This window comes from Ictalurus furcatus, chromosome 17 (genome assembly GCF_023375685.1).
Source record: "Ictalurus furcatus strain D&B chromosome 17, Billie_1.0, whole genome shotgun sequence".
Taxonomy (NCBI): Eukaryota; Metazoa; Chordata; class Actinopteri; order Siluriformes; family Ictaluridae; genus Ictalurus; species Ictalurus furcatus.
Window position 1 is genome coordinate 4,470,775 of NC_071271.1, and position 10,632 is coordinate 4,481,406.

Here is a 10,632-nt window from a genome sequence, read left to right on the forward strand (position 1 = left end):
TTAAATTGAAAACAAAGTTAGGAAAAGATGTCACGATATTGCAGGTATCAAGTGTGTTCATCACGATATAGATAGTATATCATCAGATTGCAGATCCCGGCCTGGCATCAAATTCTATATTTTAATTATTGCAAGCAACAAAAAGGCCTCTTTATTTAATTACCAGCAATTCATTGCTTATTCAGTTGGATAAAGCACAGCCAGACTGTCAGTGATTGACGTGCCCCTTTCAGGAATACGTCCCAAATATACAAATCCTGGCTGGAAAATCCAGTTTAGACCAGCTTGGATCCTGAACTGGTTAAGCTTGTATATGAGCCTGGATTAACAGGTCAGAAAAGGCTACGTTGGTTTCTGCTAGGCTAGGTTTCTGTTCTGTTGTTCTGCAACGTGTTCGGTAAACCTATTTATTTTAAATGCATACATTTTCACATGGTTGTGAATTAAATGCAGTGAAGTAACAGGTGGAAAGAATGAAAGAAATTGACAGTGCATTATAGTATCACATGTCCACATGATACCTCACAGAAGTGCGGACTATTGTTTCTAGTAGAAAATGTCACAAAGCTGGTACACCAGTTAAACAATGCTTTCACCAGCTTAATCAAACTAATCTTCCAGTTTAGCCACAATTAAACAGGTTTACCAGCTTCCCCAAGCTGGTCCACCAGGTTCCCCATGGTTTGACAGTTTCACCAAGCTGGTACACCAGTTTAACCATGCTTTCACCAACTTAAACAGGCTGGTACACCAGTTTAACCATGCTTTCACCAACTTAAACAGGCTGGTACACCAGTTTAACCATGCTTTCATCAACTTAAACAGGCTGGTACACCAGTTTAACCATGCTTTCACCAACTTAAACAAGCTGGTACACCAGTTTAACCATGCTTTCATCAACTTAAACAGGCTGGTACACCAGTTTAACCATGCTTTCATCAACTTAAACAGGCTGGTACACCAGTTTAACCATGCTTTCATCAACTTAAACAGGCTGGTACACTATTTTAACCATGCTTTCACCAGCTTCACCAAGCTGTCACACCAGATCACAATCAGATTCACCAGGCTGGAGTTCCAGTTCAACCAGTTCTAACCAGTACATGAGCTTAACCGAGGATCCAAGCTGGTCTAAACTGGATTTTCCTGTGCACAGAGTGTTTTGAAAGGCAATTAAACTGTTAAATGTGTTAACTCAAGCACCACACGAACATGTATCTATTTTGAATGCATTCCGTGTTTAATTCAAATAACATATCCGTATTCGGTTACATCCCTAACAATACCCTAAGAAACTTCCCATTTTGGGGAATAATCTTAACTGAAGGTATACCTTCTAAACACTGATGCTGTGATCATAAGGAATTTCCAATGCTCATCCCAGAATTGACAATATGATCATATTAAATATCCAGTGTCCTTTCAATGCAGTCAATATTTTTGCCTTTTCTTTATTCAACTGGATCCTTTAATGATTTATAATCCCACTATCTGAAGTCACCCAGAAGAGCATGAGTTGCCTTTTGAGACTGATTTCTCTTAAGATCTTTTCCTTATTTCTTGCTACTGCTGCCTCTGGTTTGCTGATTATGGATCTAGGTCTAAATCCTGATTTTTTTATTAAGCTGCTTTGTTGTTAAAAGTATAGTATAAAAGTATATTCTATACAAATCATATAGAATAGATTTCTGAGATGAAGAGGTATGGACTAGATGTGTCTCTGAACCAGACTATATCAGACTTATCGTTCTACTACACTGGATTTCCTATGAGTTAAGGCCAAGAGATGGGTGTAAGGATACTTACAAGTCCCAGACTGAAGGCCTCGCAGTAGTAGAGTTTTTCCCAGTGGACAAGATGGCTGCTTTTTTTTTTTTTTTTTTTGAATCTGTGAGTCTCTGTGAAACCCTGGCTAAACAGTAGTTCATATTGTCCTTCGAGGTAAATTTCCACTTTTTAAGGGACTTCCTAATGAGTAAGGACAGGCATATTGAGTTTAAATGGACGATGTAGATTAGAGGCAACTGCAAGAGGCTATAGTCAGAATTCTGTCAGTGCCTGTCATGATGAGACATCACCACTGGTGACACCAGTGGTGATGGAACCAACATGTTTATGATGGAGGCCATAATGAGGATTCAGGACATTTCTCCTTCCTGGAAGCATAGGTCATGCTTACCTAACTCTATCACTCAATTCTCGGTCACTTTTGGTTTTTCGCTGTATAAATGGTTCGTAGGCATCCATTCATTGCGAAGTCTTTCCAACCGTTGTAATCGAGTAAGTTCTACGCCTTGTTTAATGCTGCCCTGGACTAATCTTTGACCTTTTATGTATGTATGATTAGCTGTATTTTGACCTACCTTAACATTCTGTATGTTTCGTTTGTGTTTTCTTCTAGCTCAGAGACTGCATCTGAGCCTGCAAGTGATGCTCATGGAGGGCTTTCCTGATGCAAATACGAGATATAGGAGGGATAGAAGTGTTACAGAAGCAAAAGCCTGGTCATGCGAGGAGTCAAGACGGCACATGGAGAAAGACTTTTACATGGCATCAAAGGTATTCTGCAAAATCATGTGGCATCTGAGTGCAGGGTAGTATTGACCTCTACTGGGGATGATGCTGAGAGATGAAAGGAGCACTTTGAGGACATGAATCCAGTGGGCAAGCCCTCTTCAGGAGCCAGTACCAGATATCTCTGATGATTTGAGATCCATTAAAGGATATTAAAGGAACCTAAAGTGTCTTTGTAAGGCTAAGGCACTACAAACTGCTCTTAGATGTGAGTCTGGAATTTTACTAGAGGGATGAAGACTGTTCTCCCAAAAGGTCTTCCCTCAAATGTTGTTTTGATGGTGGTGGTGGTGGTGGAGAGCGGTGTCTAATATGTAACCGTTCAGTTTGGTTGGTGTTTTCATACTCAATTTGGAAAAGTAGTTCCCAACCATTCCAGTAAAAGGCATAACCTATAGCATGACCTTTAATCTGTCATCCATTTTTATGTAAATCAGGGGCTGTGAATATGGCTCCATTCATTCATTCGTCTTCAGTAACCGTGGTGGATCCGATGCCTATTCCAGGAACACACTCTGTACAAGGTGGGAATACACCCTGGATGGGAAACCAGTCCATTGCAGGGCACCACACACACTCGTCCACCACTAGGGGCAATTTAGAGATGCCAACCCACCGGTTTTTGGGAGGTAAGAGGAAACCAGAGAACCTGGAGAAAACCCACAAGGACATAGGGAGAACTCTTTAGATGTGTTAAATGGAGGACTTTTTTTTTTTTTGCTATTTGATTATTACTCAAGAACTTCAGCATTTATACATCAACATGTAGTAACTTTAAGCGATTACTTGTAGATCATCTTTGATCCACAGCACCTAGCACACCCTCACATCCACCCACACGTGCACACGCATCCACACAGCGCATTCAGAGAAAAGGGTATCAGGTGAAAAGAGGAAGAACACGACATTGTTTTAATTGTTAGACTGAGGTGAAATAAACACTAACACCCACGCCTCTCCTGCCTCTTTTTCCTCTCCTGCCTCTCAAGCTTCTCATTTCCTCTCTAAATCTCTTCATTCAAAATCCTTCGATACCCCCAAAGTGCAGAAATCTACATCCAGAACCTGAAATCCTGATTGGGGTGCTTGCATCAGTTTGAAGTTATAGGGATGTGTGTGGATCATTTTACCACACACACGCGCACACACACGCACACATACACACACACGCTCTGTGGGCTGGGCCCGGCACAATAAAGTTTCAAATCTGGCCCACAAAAATGAATTTCGAATATGTGTTTTAAATTAAAATAAAAAAAAAAAATTTGAAAAAAATTCCACTATAAGGAGAAAAATCCAGAAATAATCTCATTTCATTATTTTTGTCTTCTGGGAAATCTTGTGTGTTACGTCTGAAGGGCAGTACTAAATGAAAAAGAAGAGTTTTAAGCAAAATACCAACAGTTTACACCGATCGTCCTGTTCAAAAGTTTACCCCCCCCAACCCCCCTTCTTGAGCATCAGTGAATGTTTGCACCTTTTTGTAATAGTCGTGTACGAGTCCCTCAGTCGTCCTCAGTGTGAAGTGATGGATCTCAACATCATATAGTCTCTGCTGGAAAGCCTGAAGTATGCAGAAGGTGCTGGAAACGTAAAGAATGTGCAGGATCTGGAGGATTTTTCTGAAGAACAATGGATAGTTGAACTGTGCAGGACACACAAGGGACTCATGAACAACTATCACAGAACGTAGAACACAGAATGTAAACATCTGATATGTGAAAAAACTAAATGCAATTTTTTCTTCTTCTTCTTCTTCTTCTTAATTATTATTATTATTAGTCCAACCCATTTATACCCCGTTCCCTAAACAAGTCTGACACCCCGACTCTAAACTAACCAGCAACTATACAAAAGAAGATGGAGAAAAGATGTGCAGCAGTGAGGTCAGTAGTTAAAAAACAGCACAAAAACAGCACAAAAGTGTCCCATGACAGTAAAAAGTGTGTCGCCGCAGCATGCAGGTGTGCAGAGATGCTTGTCATCTGTGCGCAGAAGTAATGTAAATGTTAATGTGTCACTCGAAGGAATGCACATTTCACTTAGCCCTGAGTTTGGGGGTAGCTGTGAGCATGTCCACCCCTCACCCGAGCAGCTAAATGAATTCATCACGCCTCTGAACTGCCTCTACTGGGCTTACATATTAACGAGTCGTCAGTGTGCGACACAACAGGTGCGCATTGGTGTCTTTCCATCTTCATCCCAAGCGCGCGCACACGCACAACACGCACACGCGCGCGCACTTCTGTTGCAGCAGGATCCCTCAGATCCCTCCTTCTCTCCTTGAAACAAAGCGCACAGCCCAGGACAGTTGTTGCGCATCTGGAAGGCCAACGGCACATCACATCACGTGACCGCTCTGCCCGTCTTTTACTACCTGAATCGGAGCGCTAGAATGAAACTCTGATTTCGTGCTACAGCGCGCGCGCTCTCTCCTCCTCCTCCTCCTCCTCCTCCTCCCCAAAGGTTTTCACGAGCTCCCGGGACTTCTGTCGCGCTTCCAGCTCGCGCCTTTCTCCTAACGTCCTGCCTGCGCAATGGTGAGTCTAATAGCCTAATTACTTAAACAAACAACAACAACAACAAAAACACCCTTATTGTTCATCCCTTAACTATTATCCTTATCCAGCGCGACTCTTTATTTTATTTATTTATTTATTGATTGATTTATTGATTGCATTTGAGTCGTTTTCTAGTGTGCACGCTGTGTTATGTTGTCATTCAGAGCTCTATCCCAAGCAGAAGTGTGTTACATTACAAACGGAAGTTGAGTCAAGTTAAATTAAATGCACGAGTGCTCGTGCAACAAAATGACAACTTTTTAGATAAAGCGCTCCTTCATCATGGATGTACACCTTGTGCAGAAGCATCTAGAGCGCGCGCTAGTCGTCTCATTATGGAAAGGGAAACTCTTAACGGGCATTTCAGTTTGCCTACGAGGTGTTTCTAATGTCACGTGTCTGAAGGTGATCTATTGTGCAGCCAGAAAAAGAAGGGCTCTTGCGACTATTATGGTTTAAAACAACAACAACAACAACAAACCCAAAACAAAAGAAAAACTCTGGTTAAGAGTAATGCACAGTGATGGAGTGATCTATGAATCAGAGAGAGAGAGAGAGAGAGAGAGAGAGAGAGAGAGAGAGAGAGTTCTGTGGAAGTTATTTGAGATATTTATGCACTCTCAGTTCTAAACTCTTCCAAAAGAAGACCCTTGCAGAGAGTAAATAAATCACTGATCTCTCTCATTCAGCTCGCAGCTCGCTCACTCTGCTGCGCTTTTGCCCGTTCTATTTATTTATTTGTTTGTTTGTTTGTTTATTTATTTATTTTAGATGCAGAGCTCCATCCTCTCCTGCCGAGATGCGCGCTTCGACTGCGCCTACTCCGCCTCTACGTCGGCTCGCGCCACTGTTGACGTTTCCACGGCAACGCTCGTCTCCCTCTGGGACGCCGGTCGCTTGGACGACGCGGGTTGCCAGCGCGAGCGTAAGTTGCATAAAATTTGCGGGATGAGAGGCGCGAGAGTTTTTTTTTTCTTTCTTTTTTTTTTCCCGGCTGTCGCGCGCCATTCACGCACTCAGGCTTTACCATGACGAAATTCATTTCCGTCTCCTGTTGTTCCTCTTTACTCTGTTATTATACAAAAGGGGTTATAAAACCTAGGTTATAGTTACAAAGTTACTATTTACATCAAGGAATTATTTTAAAAAGCTCTATATTATTATTATTATTATTATTATTATTATTATTATTATTATTATTATTATTTAGAAAGCTTCCAAAAGCACCAATTATGGAGTTTGATCATGAATTTTATTAGTTATTAAAGTTATTTGGAATTTTGTACCCTATTCTCTGAAATTGAATTTTGAACTGAAGAAGCATTTGAAAGTCAGAATGAATTATAATGAATTTTTACTGAGCATTCGCTCTTTGCTTTAAAAGAAAAAAAAAAGGTTTATGTTTTATGTTTTAGATTTGCTTTCTAAATATCTAAACTTGCAGGCAAAATCAATCAGACACGGAAACCTTCTACACTCCTGTTTAATGAATCGTAAAGCATTAAAGCGCTATAAACAACTATATTTAATATAATAGAAGATAAAATTGTTTTTCGTAGCGTCAATCATGACTGGGGCCGTGTGAAGTTATAGAGAGATTATAGTTAGAGAACAATGCCATTAGGAATTTGAAAACTTTTGAACTTTGATATGGTGGTGCGTCAGATGAAAACCTTATTTTGTTAAAAAAAAAGAAAAGAAAAAAATTGCTCTGTTTATTGCAAAAATGTCACATAAGCGCATTATTATGCATTGACTGCAGCTGCCCCAGCCCTTGAAATTTGCGTCATAGCGTCAAAAATTTAATTTTGTGCTTTGCCTAAAAAGCAATCTGAGACCAGATTTCACGTTTTGTGATAGAGCATTTCAAATTCAAAACACTTTAAAAAAAAAAAAAAAGAAAAGAAAAAGATTTGCTTACAAAATAACAAAATGCAGCAGTTGAACACAGAACACACCTGTCTACCCTCCCTTTAATAAAGCCTAATGAATCTTTATGAAACGTTAGAACTTTTTACTTTTGTAGGCTATCTTGTTCATTCTTTCGCTTGAAATGTACAATTTAGACGGTACGATTGCGATCATGTCTGAAATGAATAAATATACCATTAGAGAAATTTACTGCCGTTGTTACTGTGTAGTCCTGTTTCTGTTCACGAGTGCACAAACCACAGTCCCGTTATCGCATGTTGTTGCCATATGGCAACAATTACATTTCACCATTTAACAGAATACTCAAAATATATCAATAAAAAAATAAATAAATGTTAACTTATCTCAGATAGTGTTTAAATATTTCCCTTTAACTAGTTTTACCCAGCCGTCTAATGATGACGTTCACCGTGCCATGTGATTGCAGAAAATTACGTGCTGTTTGCACTTCCTGGTCATGTGAAAGTGCATTTTTACGTGATGTCAAAGTTGAAACTCGCCTTTCCCAGCTACATAGGAGAATAGTGGTTTTGTTTTAGCAAAAAACTGGAGTTAAATTCATTGTTGCCGTATGGCAACACCATGCATTAAAGAGTTAAAGTGGAGATTTTAGACTTCTCTTTTGCAAATCATGAATTCTTTATTTATTTATTTACTTATTTCACCCTAGATGGTAAACAAATTCAAAACAACAGCATTCAAATTCAGATTTCCAAACCCGCCCACTTTTTCTGTCTTTTAGTCCCACAGCTGGTTCCAGCGCACGGTGCTCTACGCGACTCCGTCTGGTCCGACCGGCTCTCCCCTCACCTCCAGCGGAACAAGCAGGTCCCACTACAACACATTGTGTTCCTCATGAAAGAGTGACACGTGTATCGGATGCATGAGCGTGCTAACACTAGTTTTCTTATCAGCTTCAGGACACCTTGATGCAGAAAGAAGAAGAACTCGCCAGACTCCAGGAAGAGAATAACAAACTCAAAGAGTTTCTAAACTCATCGTATGTGAAGTCTCTCGAAGACAAATCGAAGGTATGTTTAGTAAAGTTCCACATTTACGCTTTTAAAAACGGTATTTATTTAGTAGTCGGTAACTTTGTCCTAAATTTGTTCGTTCTCTGTCTCACGCAGATGCTGTTCTCTGTCCAGAGAAGCGCAGACGTGCAGCACAGGAAAAGAGCTCTACACCACGAGAGAGACTTCCTCAATGTGAGTCGGCTGCTGCAGGGCGGCGAGGAGAAGCGGACGTGCCGTAACCTCTCTCTGGAGTTCTGCTCCGCCGAAGAGGTGGCTGATACGCCTCCGCTGGACTCCTGGGTTCTTGAAACACTTGGACTGCAGGATGAGGACACCATCAACACGGACAGCAGTTTCAGCAGCCCTGTGACAGAGCACAGAGCGCCTTCCTTCAGCTCTCCAGCGCCGAGCACCGACCACTTCAGCCCTGCGCTGCAGGACAGCACCATGTACAGCCCTTACTCGGACAGCCACTGTGAATATAGCAGCGCAATAGAGTCGTCATGTGGCTTCAGCCACAGCATGGACGACAGCGCAGATTATTTGGCTCTCGGTGCGTCACGGATGTACACCGTCACGTCTACGGGCTCGCTCCAAGGTATCGAAGTTCCTACCGGGCACTTCACCCCTCCTAAAGCGGCGTCGACTCCTCAGCGTTCGCACGTCCCGAGCTCAGAGCGGCTCCATCACGGCCGCAGCTACGTGGACGAGGGTGCGCTGTTCTCGACGCCACACGCGACGCGCAGCAGAACGGACTTAGCGTTCAGCATGTCGCTGAGTCCGCAGAACAGCGTCAAGACCCACACTTTCCCACAAGGACAGGCTTTCACACGCAGAGACTCACAAGGTGGATGGAATTTCACCTGGGTGCCTAAACAGTGTTCTTAAAACCAATATGTGAAGCGGATATTATTAATCTATTTAAACAAAATCAAAATAAAAAACGGTTCTGGGGATAAAAGACGTGGCATGAGACAAAACGAAGCTAACCATGAAAGCACTCTTACAAATAAATAATATGAATCCATTATATATGACGTATTCGAAGAAATATTGGTATAATTTGTTAAATCTGGCTCTGAATGATTAACACGTGATTAACACAGAATCTTTCTATTAGATGCTTAGGGAAAAAAACAACAATCATCAATAAACAATAATTCAAGTACACAGTGTTGCCTAATTTCCTAACTTTCAGTCTGGCGTGCTAACTTTTGAAAAGTGGGATGGTCTGAATGGCTCCTCTCGCACATATCGAGTATAAATACAGTACACTGCTGAAATACACACGGCGTCTATTCATCTTTCGATACTCGTATCTGGATGTTAACCCTAACCTGATACCATTTCTCCTTCACACCTGTTTCAGTCTTTCCCTCCTTTTCCCTCACTCTTTCCCTCCCACTCGCTTTCTCACCTCAGCTTCTGCACTGTTTCTCCCGCCCCTAAAAGACAAAAGAGGGGGGGGTGGGGGGTTCCAGGTCTCAGGAGAGTCTCCCTCCCTGATCTGCCCTGTGGGTCTGAGATGGGCCACATCCCTCCCGGGGGAGATCTAAAACGGGATGCTTCCAACCCTCTGTCCCTCCCTCGCTCAGCCTGGTGCGACCCACTCCGCCCCCGTGGGAACTCAGAACGGCAGGGAAAGTTGGGGCGCTGAAGCTAGCCGCGGAGGAACCTGGTGAGTGGTCTGTGCTTAATGACACGGTTAATCCCCCTACAGATGCCCACCAGATTGGAAGGAGATGTAGAGAGCAGGTTGGGGTGATGCATAAGGGATAAGAGAAAGAAAAACACAAACAGAGAGAGAGAGAGAGAGAGAGAGACAGAGGAAGATGTCTCAGGACTCGACGAAGCCGGTAGGTTGACAAAGGGGTCATATAGGGGTCATTAGATAACTGATGAAGCTGATACTTCCTCAACCCTCACCATACTCTCATGTTGCAGCTCATTATGATGAGATCAGCATATAATTATATGTTCTGTCACTGTCTGCAAATGGGAGTCCGCCTCTGAGACTTTCTTCGTCGTATAGGTATAATAAACACAACATGACCCTTTACAAGGTGCCGGCGACGACTAGATAGGAGGCTAAAATCCGATCTCTATCAGTAGCTTGACGATTAGCGTCTAGCAATGCGTTGTATCACGAGGTCTCGTCAATGACGTAAGGGAAATCACTCTAAACACACTTCGACTGCAGATAGACCGCAGCTGCCTTCAGGCCTTCATTTTTTTTGTTTTAAGCATCATCTGCAGGCTTCATGCCGTCACTCAAAGGGGCGACGGTAAAGAAAATGAATCGATTAATACGCAGACGGGGTAAGAACTCGGCTGATGAAAATGCGACTGAAATCAGTGCGGATTTGATCAAACAGGAAGCGTGTTTATTATGCAGCACCACGTTCTGTCCTTCAGCACGCAGCACGGGTGACCGAGAAGAGAAGGAACAACTACTAGAAAGAATGTTGATGAATTAAAAGTCATCTCACTGTATAAAACGTCTGCCTCGGTCACCTTGTCTAATCACAGCCGTTCGTTTCACCCCTCGG

The 10,632-nt window shown here is 42.3% G+C and overlaps 1 protein-coding gene across 2 annotated transcripts; it reads left to right on the forward strand.

The window, feature by feature from the left end:
* Positions 1-1,626: 1,626 nt before the first annotated feature.
* On the forward strand, positions 1,627-9,242 carry gmnc (geminin coiled-coil domain containing). 2 transcript variants are annotated; one of them, XM_053647881.1, is made up of 5 exons: positions 1,627-2,559; positions 5,907-6,060; positions 7,810-7,895; positions 7,982-8,098; positions 8,198-9,242. In XM_053647881.1, the coding sequence occupies exons 1-5, from the start codon at positions 2,377-2,379 to the stop codon at positions 8,969-8,971; spliced, it is 1,314 nt and encodes a 437-aa protein (XP_053503856.1). In that variant the 5' UTR covers positions 1,627-2,376; the 3' UTR covers positions 8,972-9,242. The 2 variants fall into 2 exon arrangements, with proteins under 2 accessions (XP_053503856.1, XP_053503857.1); XM_053647882.1 differs by lacking the exon at positions 1,627-2,559 and adding an exon at positions 4,104-5,114.
* Positions 9,243-10,632: the final 1,390 nt, after the last annotated feature.

Excerpts from the sequence above, each read along its gene's own strand:
- gmnc (XM_053647881.1), top strand. The coding sequence starts at position 2,377 with ATGTTTCGTTTGTGTTTTCTTCTAGCTCAGAGACTGCATCTGAGCCTG. Across the intron at positions 6,061-7,809 it reads CGCGGGTTGCCAGCGCGAGC|TCCCACAGCTGGTTCCAGCG; the intron begins GTAAGTTGCATA and ends TCTGTCTTTTAG. Across the intron at positions 7,896-7,981 it reads ACCTCCAGCGGAACAAGCAG|CTTCAGGACACCTTGATGCA; the intron begins GTCCCACTACAA and ends TTTTCTTATCAG.